The sequence below is a fragment of the Rhipicephalus microplus genome, chromosome 1, assembly GCF_043290135.1.
Source record: "Rhipicephalus microplus isolate Deutch F79 chromosome 1, USDA_Rmic, whole genome shotgun sequence".
NCBI lineage: Eukaryota > Metazoa > Arthropoda > Arachnida > Ixodida > Ixodidae > Rhipicephalus > Rhipicephalus microplus.
Genome location: NC_134700.1, coordinates 289,331,067 through 289,344,103, shown reverse-complemented (window position 1 = coordinate 289,344,103; position 13,037 = coordinate 289,331,067). Strand labels below are relative to the sequence as shown.

At 41.7% G+C, this 13,037-nt stretch overlaps 1 protein-coding gene across 1 annotated transcript in view; it reads left to right on the top strand.

The window, feature by feature from the left end:
• The first annotated feature begins 1,750 nt into the window (after window positions 1-1,750).
• Window positions 1,751-13,037, top strand: part of Phm (Peptidylglycine-alpha-hydroxylating monooxygenase) — an 80,080-nt gene continuing 68,793 nt past the window's right edge. Inside the window, exons 1-3 of the mRNA XM_075865108.1 lie at window positions 1,751-1,963; window positions 5,434-5,491; window positions 6,924-7,145. Of these exons, the coding sequence (XP_075721223.1) occupies window positions 1,844-1,963; window positions 5,434-5,491; window positions 6,924-7,145 (400 nt within the window). The 5' untranslated portion in view covers window positions 1,751-1,843. The remainder of the gene's footprint in view (window positions 1,964-5,433; window positions 5,492-6,923; window positions 7,146-13,037) is intronic.

Here is a 13,037-nt window from a genome sequence, read left to right as displayed (position 1 = left end):
ACATTCTACCCTTCGTCACCTATGCATATAATACCGCCTCCCAGAGCACTACTGGCTTTTCACCGTTCTTTTTATTATGTGGAAGGCACCCGTCACACACCATCGACACGATAATTCCACACAGGCCAGATCCGTCTGAGTGGGCACCTATTTCTGCTACAGCCAAGCTTGCTGAAGAATGTCGAGAGCTTGCAAAGACCTTTACTGCGCATGATCAAGAGCGGCAAAAAAGCATTCGCGCTGACGCCAGCACTACTGCGCCCACGTTCCTCCCTGGAGCGCTCGTCTGGCTCTCGATCCCTACCACTGCAACAGGCCTATCTTCAAAACTATTGCCCAAATACGAAGGCCCCTACCGTGTCGTCAAATGCACTTCCCCAGTCAACTACTTGATTGAACCCATCGAACCATCTTCGGACATGCGCCGTCGAAGACGCGACATTGTTAACGTGGAGCGCCTCAAGGCCTACCATGACCCGCTCATTGTAACCAGCTGTTAGGTCGCCAGGCGGCTTTCTTTTCGTACCCGGGTTTGTTGTGGTAAAGCCTTTGAACAGTGGGTCGTCCTCTCCAGCGCCTTCTAGTGGGTCGCCCTTTTCATAAGAAGAAGAGCAGCTCGTGCAGAGAGTCGGTCGCCGCTTTGACTGTCACTGTCGTGAATCATCGCGGAGTGTCCGCCAATAAACCTTTTAACACTATCTCCATCTGTCATTATTGCACATGCTGCATGTGCTGAAATCGATAGCCTTCGAGATAAGTTATTTTGGCTCGAATAGAACAGTGTAACTCCAATCTCATCTTAAGTTCGCATCTGTTTTCAGCTTTTATAGTTGATTTAAGACACTTTTTAATAACTAAAAAATATTATATAGTATCTAAAATGCACATCAACGAAGAAGGCCTCCGAGATTGTTGCAAAGATTTCGAGGCCGTTGTTTTGCTAGTTACTTGCGGCGGAAGCGACTGCAAGATTTGAAACTACAACATTAACTTCAATCGTTAGACAACACCTTTTCTATGCTACCCATATTTTTTAAGATAAAAACTCGCCTGAGATTTTGATTTTTGGTGGCAAGACATTGCCAAAAAGATGATTTGCCACTGATTTCAAAACGGGCGCCTCGACGACAGCGTCCTCTAGGAGGAGGGAGGAGTGACGCAAATTCTTGCTCCCATAGACTTTGTATATTTTCTATGCTGCATGCCAAATAAACATTATTGAAACTCAAGAGATATCACCCGTATTACTGTTCGGGTATTGTTTATGACGCAAAATTGCTGTGCATGATGTTTTTTTTTTTTTGTTCTTGTTTTCGCTTTTTTTGCTCATAAAGAGAAAAGCAATGGCCTCAAAGACCTAAATAAATTTACCCAGCAAGTGTAAATATTGACTTAAGGTTAAATTTTTAAATAATATACTCTTGCAAATGCTTTCATTGTGTTGAACTATTTATTATGTTTTAATGTAGCCTTCAAAATTTTTACTTTTGTTCTAAACACGATGTTTCACATTTGGCGTTTGGAGCGTACGAAAACTTAGCCTCAGAGAGATGCAACAAAGACTTGAAGACCTTGGAGGAAATTGTCTTCAACGCAGGGTGTATAAAAGTACTACAAAAAACACAAAAATTTTATAAACTTTTTAGTGCTTTTTATGCACGAACAGCAAATTACTTTATTATTAAATATAATTTTGTGACGAGAATCAGGATCAGTGCTATCATCATCATCATCGCTTCTTATCCTCCTCGCTTAGTGCCTCCTATTTTCGTTCTCCGTCGCGTAGGAGGCTCTTGTTAACACCTGAAGAATCGCCAGCAGCTGTTTGTGTTACGCTAAGGAAATGGCAAGAGTGTTTGTTTGCTCTTTTCTATCACTATGTGTGACAGTCGTATATATGTCAGCGAGCACATCGGCGGCAACCCAGTTCCCGTTGCTGATGCCTCACGTCCGACCCACGCAGGTAACATGTCTGATTTTTGTTTCTCGCGTCCTGATTGTTTGTTGCCCCACCTGTCACCCATGCTCGAGTATGACAGAAAGGTTTGTTTTCCACGTACCGCAGCATTCTGCCATCTATTCGAGGCGACGGTTGTGCTAGTCGCAGGGATATTAAACAATGATGTCTTCTCATAACGCCCGTTTACCGGGAAAAACCATATGGAAACGTGCGTAACGTTCAAGATCGCATCCAATGATCCTTTCCTCCAACCGCTGCAACGTTGTTTTTCTTATGCCCCATGTCCTTAAATAATAATATACCTTATTGTCACGTACAAGTTGGATTAGGCGAGTTTGCTTCGGTGGGTATTCAGCTTCAACCTCTCTAAATCTTGCATAACAAATATCATCGTACCTTCAGTTACCATTTGCATTGTGGAATAAACACTGGCGTTTCTTTTCCGGATTTCGTGCTCAGCTGCTTGCCGGTATTCACTGCCGTTTGCTTCAGCTAGTTAAGTTGACGATGGTTACAAACCATAAAGTTAAACATCATAGCGAAAATTTCTAGAGAGCTCTACTAATGTCTGTAAGTGCTTACTGATTACGAACAGGAAACCAACTAATGCACCTGGCCATGCCAGTCGCGACTGCATTCCATTTTTATCTTACTTTCGCTATTTAGAATTATGAAAGGGAAAATGTCAGCGAATTCTTCGCAACATTGACAGGTGCATCATATTAGCTCTATTTCTTTATTTTATTGTGTTTCTTTCGCTTTTATGTCTTTTAATGTAACGACCAGCTTTTTTTTGTGACAATCGTATATTCATTCATCATGATTGTGTTCACTTGGTATTTATATTTTATTTGCTTCAGAATTAAACGTTGTTTAAAAGATGCTCGTAGAATAAGCCACTTTCAGGGTACAGCTCTCGTTGCACTTGGGCTGCAGTTTGCATTGAGAATTCTGTACTGCGCTGACTTACGATAGCTCTGTGATGGCTTTGTAAGAAGTTAAATGTAGTAAACGTGCCGGATGCATGCCTTATATGATAAACTGTCTATTAGAGTGAACTGTCAGTTCTTAACGTCACTGTTGTAGAATCGTATTATTTCATGTGTCTGTGGAAATATAGAGCTGTAATCGACAGTGCATTAAAATATTTTGTCTCAGGACTGCTGAAGTACGCTTTTCTGTTGTTATAAGCAGCTTTCAGCTTTACTTTTACGCTGAAATGTGGATGCATAGTATAATTGACGTGGCGTTTTGGGTGTGTTGGTATGTCATACTGTAGTTTTTTACTGTACAAAAACACACAGACATAGAAATACGTGACACACACAGACGCTCTGTGTGTCATGAACTGACGGATTTCAAGAAGTTATTTTATTTATAGCAACAGAAACCATTCGCTATGAACAATACTGCAAAATATCAAATCGCCATGACATCTAGACGAAAGATTATATAGATAACTGTGCAATGGCAAATACATGCACCACGACTGCTGGAAATGTCTCTAAAAAACATGTCTACGTGTTTCTGATCTGGCATTTGCTGCACTCTACTATTAACAGTAGGAATTTCAAAGTGGGGGGCCCTTTTGCAGGCCAGGTTATTATGCTGTTGTCGTCGCTTGGCATGACACAGGCGAAAACACGTATAGCACAGCCAGGTGTAACATATGGAGCGTGCGCTCACCTCAAATAAAGGTGTTCTTTTTCTCTTGTGCTTCGAGCACCTTGATGATAATCTTGACACGTCTTCTTTTCTTGTCCCTTGAAAGCTTTGATAGTGATATTAACGCTGATGAAACTATGTGTAGCATAGCCAACAATTGAGTGCGTGCTTGTGCGAAAGAGAAGTCTTCTACCTCTCATTCTTTGAGTGCCTTGATGATGATATGAAGTGCTGACATTACTAATGTGGCCAAGGAAACGCAATGCTTGTCACATATAAGAACTGAAAGAGGAGGCAAGGGAGAAAGAAAGAAAGAAACAGAATATGCAGAAGAAGAGAAATTGAAAAACACAGAAGTAACTGAAAGAGAGAACAAAAAGAAAGAGAGCAGGAGAGGCAAGGAGAAACAAAGGAGGCTGCCCAGCTCAGCACTTCCTTCACACTTGGCACCACTAGGGTAAAGCTGCCGTCGTTTTTCTTGTTTTTTTTTTTAGTATTTATTGATAGAGAGACCAACTAGTAACTGCTTGCTTTTTTGTGTCGGAGTATGTGAAGGGCGAATTTGCGCACTAATTCTCAGCCAACCAACATTCTTTCTCATAATTGTGTGTAAATCATTTTTCCAGTGTGTAGCATTTTTCCAGTGTTCAAACATGGCCGCTCGATATAAAAAAAGTGTGGCCTGTTGCATTGCGATAAAACACTGAGCACAAGGGGGAACGCTGTGTTAACTGTTTCTGCTGTTTTCGTATTAGTACACATACAGCCGCGCATGACGCTGTCCCGGCATATATGAGCATGCTGAAGAGCTGCTCCATTGCGTTGTGTTGTTCAATCCTAAAAAGAGATGCTGACATCACCATTTATACCACAAATTTTTGTATGGCAATAAGTGCTGTTAAAATTCCTAATGATGAAATAAAGCATTCTTGTTTTCGAAGGAAGTAATGCATTCAGGGCAACGTTGGTGACCTGGTCGCCAATAACATTTTCCAAGAATTCAAGGCTCCTCAAGGGAACACAAGAAAACTTGTGTTTTCTTTAAAGAGCGCTGCAAAAAGATTTTGCACCTTGTTTTATTTTTGTTGTTGTAATAGGTAGCTTATGACCCACTTATCACAGCTGGAAACCTCGCTTCCATAATTGTACAATGGTTATTTATTTAGAGGCATTGTTAGACAACCCAGTTGCAGTATCGGCTTCAAAGAGCACCAAGCTAGCCAGGAGCAGGTCTGGTAGCAAGCTAAATGCAGCTGGCCAGGTGAGCATGCAAAACTGTGACGTTGTGGCTACGCATAAGAGCATGTGCAGATGGGCACCTTGCTGTGAGCCAGCACACGTAAAGCTGCAGGCGTTGAGGAAGAAATTGCACGCAGTGCAAGCACAAGGTGCGTCCCAGCAACCAGCGAACACAAACGCGCAACGAAGGTTTGTTTACACTGTCACTGCGTTGACATTGGTGTTTCGAGGAGCTGTGCCTCTCTCAGTCGCGAAAATTACTTGCTAATTTATTTTAAATATGTTCTAGGCATATTTGCCCTTGATATTTCATAGGTGTGTATATATGTAGATAAATCTGCCTCGCTCATTATTTCACCTTTGGAATTTTGTGTCAGTGCTTCTTTAAACAAACTTGGTGCAACATGTCTTCAGGCACAACAGCAGCAACAGTCTCAGCTAGGTGGCTCCCGCCACTTGCGAGGCACACCACTGGTTACACTATCTTTTCATCGAGCAGCTGTATTTCACATTTAGAGATGTGAGAAAGGGTGTTCTATGTAATTTATTTTCTCTTACCTCTGTCGCAGAATGAAACGTACCTCTGTACAGCGTTCCACATAACACCGAACAAGCATAAGTATGTGGGTGAGTATGAAAGGGAAAATGGAGCAGTTCCCCAAGTCATTGCAATATGGTTAATTGCATTAGTTAGAGAAAAACACGAGCTATTCAATTAACACTTGGATAGCGCATGAATATAGCAAGCTAAAAAAAATCTGCCAAAGCATGGCGCAATATTTTGTCGACGAATTGCAGCAAAAGTTCTCGCTCATTGTTGGAATCTCATGCCTGTTTAGTTTACCCATTTTAAATGGCATGTCGCTCTTGTCTAGCTCCCATAGCCAAAAAATGGGTGGTAAATATCCACTGCAGGTCTTGTCATTTTAAAAAGAATAGTTTGAGCAAACAACTTGGATACCTTGACACTTCCATATGAAGGTGCTATGACAAATGGTACGACACTTAAAAATCATAAGAGATCCTAATATGTGAGGACATCGCTCTAGCTGTGAGCACGTGGCTTGCCAGGAGCACATGCATTCCAATGTTCCAGGATGTTGGCTTCATATGGACACATTTGTCTATAGATTTATAGCGCATTTGCTGATCATTAAGTGCTGGAGATTCTTTGGGTCATGCTCTAAGTTATGTCCCTGTCAGCTCTCGACAGGTGGAACTATTTGTAACAGATTAGCTCTTCTGAAGAAATTTCTACTTAAAAAAACTGTGTCTCTTTGTTAAAAGCACCCTCTTAAAATAAAATCATAAAAGCAAGTGATTGTGAATATCTGTGTAGCCGTTTTAAGGACAGTAGTATTGTCTCCAACATCTAGGTCATGGCTTGCAGCTTTCAGATATAGTTGTTTTGTTTTCAAGAAGTGATGTGTATATTGGCTTGAAAGTGTATTTTTCAGACATACATTGATGTTTTTTTGTGCCATTATTAGATTCTCTCAGAGGCATTCTATGCTGATGTAATTTTCGCTGATGTTCTTGTATTTTTTGAGATCTAGTAACTGTTCTTTATAGCTTTGTTATATTGAATGTAGAATAACATAGCTGTAATGAATTTCTGTTGTATCAGTCAGTTCATCCACACAATTATTGGCATTTTGAAGTGTAACTTTTTTATCTATATTGCTCATTTTCATATTTGGAGCTTGGCTGTGAGACTTTTGCCGCCGATAATAAATGGGCCTCGAAAGGTATATTATATGGATCTTAAAATAATATCAAATCTTTGTATAAGTTGAGTCGCGAATCTTTCACTAAAAAATTCTAGGACAACTATTCTATGGATGGACAGTATTACAGCCATTTATTAAATCCAATAAATGGCTTTTATTTTAATTTTAAGAGAGCACACAAATGGGAGATTGTGTAGGTGTATTTGCTTGTGGTAGTTTCTTTAATTAATATTGGAGAAATGTTGGGCTCTACTTTGGACATTGTGTAATTAAAATTTTCTAACTTGAGAAATGTCTAACAATGGAACACCTGTCCGTCTGCATTTCAGTGGCATTCAAGCCAAATGCAACAATGCACGTGGCCCATCACATACTGATCTATGGCTGTCAGGAACCGGGCTACCGTGAGCAGGATTCTCCACGTGCGGTGTGGGACTGCGGAGAGATGAGCAAGTCCAACTCGGAGTTCTTTCGAGGGCCGACTTGTGCTCGAGGACCTCAGATCATATATGCATGGGCCCGAGATGCTCCCCCTCTTTCATTACCAGAAGGTAATTAGGTTTAACTCTTCATGGTTCATTGTCACTCTACTACCAACAATGCAACGTGACCACAGGGGCTCATGGTACGGCACTTCTCGATAACTTGTTTCATGGTTGATTCATGGGTGCATTTTCCCATTGCTTTGTGGATCATCTCCCAATGAGTAATGAACTTTTTTTGTTTGAGTTTTGTTTACTTGAGCTTCACACTGAAAGGGACGTAATGTGGGTAAAGTTTTCCGACCCCAAAGAGTTAGCTCAAACAGCTAGAAGATCAGATATGTTTTTTTCTTTCTCCCTCTTTTTTTTTAACACCTATGTCAATGAGAACCAGGTTTCGTGTCTTGCCAGAGCAAGGAAGGAAAGCTTGTGCATGTTTTATGTGACAAAATCACAGCATATCCACGGAGTGGATGATGATCAGTGGGTCGAAGCGTCCATCAGCCCGTCCATACTTCCGTCCGTCCATCTGTCTGTCCGTGCATCCGTCCGTGAGTCCGTCCGTCCATCTGTCTGTCCGTCCGTGCATCTGTGAGTCCATCCATCTGTCTGTTTGTGCGTCCATCCGTCCGTACGTCCACGCGTCTATCCGTCCGCATGTCTATCCGTCTGTACGTCCGTCTATCCATCCCTATGTCTGCTAGTCTGTCTGTCCGTTCCTCTGTGTGTTTATCTAGTGAATACTCCATGTACCACCATCTACCATCTCGCATCCCCTGTGGCACATACCCGCTCTAGAGCGGGTATGTGCCACCGGTGGCTACATACTACTACATACATACAAAGGATGGACAGACCCACGCCATACAGAGTTTCGCTTATAAAAATGCTAATTGTACCATGGTCCACTGCCTCAGGCGAAAGACAAACGTAATACTTACACGACTAGATATAGAGCATAGACATGGATACCCAATAAAATCTATCGAAAGATGAGCACCGGTGGTATAGCATCATGTGCATGTTACAGATGTGGATTTGGCTAGCAGCTGCAGCATGTTGTATAAGTGGCCTTTATGCATTCATATCTAATTGCTACTTTTATGTTTCAGCTATTCCAGCTAAAAACAAACAGTTGATTCTTTCTGTGGTTCATTGTGTGTTGGCACTATATGATTGTGAAAAATTAAAATTTGAGCCCCTTGGTATTTATAATTCATAAAGTCGTTAAAAATAATAAGGTTGTTTACTAGGTACTGCTGCTCAGCATTTCTTGGTCTGATGATCACGCAGGCTTTCTTTGAAAGAGTGAAAGTTGAGTGAAAGTGCTGTACACAGTAGGCTTGTGCACATATTTGAATGCTTCGAATATTGGAACGAACATTGCAGTATTCGAATTCACTTCGAACAGCTGCAAGATCGAACAGCTAGAAGCAGTCATGGGCACATTACCGGCAAAAAGTAAGTGTTACAGTTAGAGTTACCTAAGCCGTAAAGGTAACCCTGTTACAGTTGCAGTTACTGATTTTACTTCAGTAACTTTTTACAGTTAGGGTGAAAAGTAATGTTGTTACTTTACCGTTACCGTTCAAAATAAGTTGTTAATTATATAATAAATGATGAAATTTATTTAATAAAAGTATGCTGAGAGCAAGGAGGAGTGTGTAATGAGTGAAGACGGCATCCATGGAGTCTATTCCCCATATTCTTCAAGGTGCATCAACCCAACTTATTTTGAAAGCTTAGCGCCAGCTGGGCATACCAACCGTTTTTAGTGTCCCTGTCACATCGCCAATCTTAAGTCATTTAGAACTAACCCTATTAGGTGAACTTAATGCCATTTTACCTACATGCTGTCCCATGATGATAAGAAATATCATTTCACAATGATAGCCATGACCTTAGCAGATATAAAAAACAATTAAAACCTACTTACATGAAATGTTCGTATATCCTAAAAAATAATTTTTATTGCTAAAAATCTGCTGCAAGAATATAAACACAGCCATTTTCTATAACTTGCCCTAGCTGCACAACAGAAACGAATTAAGTCTATGGTAAAGCCAAGAGCCAATCGAAAACGAACAAGGCAGACGATATGACGAGGCATGATGACAGTTAACTGAAGGATGAGAGCACGACTATCACTCCGGTTGCAGAAACGAGATGACGGCAGCTAATTCTTGTAGTCACCTCCTCGATTACCCAAACACGTGCAATTGGATGATTAAAACACCCAATACAGGCAACGACAACAGAGCACAAATAAACATGACTGATGTCCAGCCGCTATTGTTGAGAGTTTCCTTTAGAAAATTTTGCCCATGCTTTTCTGTCATCAAAGCAGTCATAATTGAATCTAGTAAAACTATGATATTTAGGAATTACACGAAATAGTAAAAATACTACCGTATTTACTCGATTCTACCGCGCCCTCGATTGTAGCGCGCACCCGATTTCCACCGCGAAAAAAAAAAAAACGCAAGACATCGATTGCAACGCGCACCCATTTTTCTCGCTGGCCCGCACGATCACACCACTCGAAAAAACGACTCCTTTCGGGAGCGTCTCCCATTTAAATATGAGGTACGGGCGAAGATTGTGCCCATCTGACGTGTAACAGAGCATTGCCGTCACTGTAGTTTTACCGTGGACCGATGTCAGCACGCGAACTTGCTTCGCCCCCTTCTTCTCGACGGTTGTGGTGCCAGGCATGTCGAAGTAAAGAGGCGTCTGATCGGCATTCCCGATTTGCCCAAGCAGGTAGCCGCTGTTGCGCCGCAAGTTTAGGACGAACCTCTGAAAACTGTGAAGCTTTTCATCGTACTCCTCCGCAAAACTTTTCGCATATGCATGTTCCCCTTCGGAGGGAAAAGCCTGTCCTCTTTATAAAGTTAGTTAGCCAGCACCTGTTCGCTTTAAACTGGCTCCGCATTAGACCTTTTTCTAAGACTAATTGCATAGCCCGTACTTGGAGCAGTTCTGTCGTCACGGGCCGCTGTGCCGCTCGCTGCTTAAGCACATACTCGCCGAGCAGCTCTTTAATTTGCGGAAACCGACCCTGCTGTGGTCCACTGAAGCCTTTGCGTGAAGCTTTGCTGTCGACAATCTTCTGCTTTTGTTTCCGCCGGTCCCGCACGCACGTTTTGGGAACTCCGAACGACCGCGATGCGGCCCGATTTCCGTCCGTTTCTGCACACGCGATGCCTTTTCTTTGAAAAGCGGCATTGTGGTACACTCGAGTTTTTGGAGTCGGCCCTTCCACGCCGTCGATGCTAATGCACTACTAGATGACGAACTCCTCAGCACACGTACGAAGTGCCGCACATGGGAAACACATAGGCAGAAATGGCCGGCGCGCCATGCCGACGCACGTAGGGGGCGGCCATTTTGAATTTGCTGATGGCAATAGATTGACCGTAATTTTTTTGTTCGTACTCGATTCTAACGCGCATGCGATTTATGAACTCGCCTAACCGGAAAAAAGGTGCGCGTTAGATTCGAGTAATTACGGTATACCTGGGGTTTCGCCCGCTAAGTCCACGATATCATTTGCCCCGTAAGTCCACACACCGTAGTGGATGGCTTCGGAAATTTTGACCGTGTGGTGTTCTTTGCCCTGCACTGACATCGCACACGCACAGCCCTCTAGCACTACGCTTCCACCGTGATACGACACCTGTGACTGAGGTCGAACTTGCAACCAGCAGCCACCTTAGCCACTTTTCCACCGAGGAGGAATTAGAATAGCCATCTTCCTAACAAGTCCCTGGCATCGACACTATGCATTTTAACCTGAAATCTAGTGTGAATAAGTTTCAGAACTCTTTCAACCGCAAATTTCATTTTTATCAAATGTCATTAGTTTCTCCTTGTGACAGCAAACAAATGACATCACAAACAAATGACATTTGCTGTAAATGGTATTAGATTTGCTGTCTACTGTGCAATGTCAGTACACATTAGAGAAAATGGCAACCACTAGGTGGTTGCCATTTTCGGAGACTTTCACCACGGCGTCTCTCATAATCATATCGTGGTTTTGGGACATAAAACCCGAGATATCAGAGAGTTTGAGAATCGGAGGCCCAAGACATAGGGTCCCCAAGCTGTGTTGCATAGGTTGCTCTTGCGTTCAACAAATCAGCAGAGTTTAAAAACTGGGTGAAACGCAGGCTGTGTTAAGTATTATTAGTATCAGCCTCGCCATACCTTGACACGCATGTTCGCGAAACCCTAAGACCGCACATCTGCGGACGATCAGTGCTGAATTATCTACATGTGCGGTGCGGGGTTTACGAAGGGAGTGAATTACATCAGCAAAACGAACAGAAAAGGATCTGTGAATGAGAGGTTGCTAAAGTCAGCCGTGCGACACATTTTTTATTTTTGCGGACCTTGAACCCTGCTGATAAGGGTATAACTTCGACCTAAACGATTCAATGACGCCAGTTCATAAGGGAAATTGGATGGGGGGGGGGGGGGGTAGTACTCTTGGAAACATAGTTTATTCGCCTCGATGCAGGGGCTCGCAATAGTATCCACTATTGTGTATACTGAGGATGCCCCCTTCGTGGGCAGCGAGAGAAATCTCGTGTATTGAAGTCGGAGTAGATTTTTGGCAATGAAAAGTTTTGCCACTTCAGGCTATTGGTCGTTTTGCACTGCAGTTTTCTATCCACATGTCGAACACGATTAGCTCGAAGGCTTGGACAAAGGAATGCTCCACCGACACATCAAGAACAGGGCTGGAAGCTCAAGTAACAAACAGTAGCAACATGACAGATGCACGTAGTTTACAAGTGTACTCTGAACATGGTCTTCTGCAGGGAATATATTTCTCTCAGTGACCTCTTCTCCTAAACTGCAATGGGAGCCCTATTGTGGAAAGTTGAAAGAAGGAAAGGATATAGCAAAGAAGAAAGTTCGATATAGGGAAGAGCATTTTAACATTGGCCTTTAATGAGTGTTGCCGTTTGATATTGTTTTATAACAACTTAAGTAACTGAAACAGTGTTTCCTATTAGAGTTACTGAGTAAAAAAAATGTTAGTTATGAGTTCCTCTAACTTAAATGCGACTAGTTACAGTTACAAGTCACTGAAAAAATAACTAGTTATTGGTAACGCATTAATAATAACTAGTTACTGCCCAAAACTGGCTAGAAGATCATGTTTCAGTCGAAGTGTTTTCAAATACCACAATATTCGAATGTATATAGCAGTATTCCATTTCACTTTGATTCATATTTAAATTATTGAAAATTTATATGTACTCGAAATGAAGAAATAAAGGTATATTAGTTCGCATGTAATTTTTTAAAAGATGGTTTCACTGCAATAGAGGGGTGCTAAGCCATGAAAGCACCTAAAAATGTATTAGTGTGCAAGTATTTTTTTGTAAAGTTGGTTTCACTGTAGTGAGTGGGTGCTAAGCCATGAAAACATCTGTTTAAAAGACTTTGCATTGCGGCGAAGTTCCACTTCAAGCTTGAATGATATTATTACCCCCACATCGATTTATCATTTTTGAAGTTTAAAAGCTTGTTATACTGGCCTATAGGCTCCGAGGATGGATAAGTTTTAAAAGGTTATCGGTTTTACAGGTTATTACTTGCATTCTCTTAAAAGTCATATCGGGATACTGTTCAAAGTTGTTTCCACTTTCTTTATACAAAACGAAAAAAAAAAGGCATTTGCACAAGCCTTTTTTTCAATTTTCAAAAAAAATATATTGTGGAGGTTGTGTTAGGTCACGGCAAATATGCCCACTTTTCTTAATAGTATGTGATATATGCTGTTTGAATTCAATACGAAATTATTTGACCGAAATCACTTTATTCTGAGTTCACTTTGAACCTAAAATTCACTATTTGCACAAGTCTAATACATTCGCATGAACATACTCAAACAACATTTTAGGAAATGGTACAGTGTATACATGCTTTCTGTCGCTATATTTC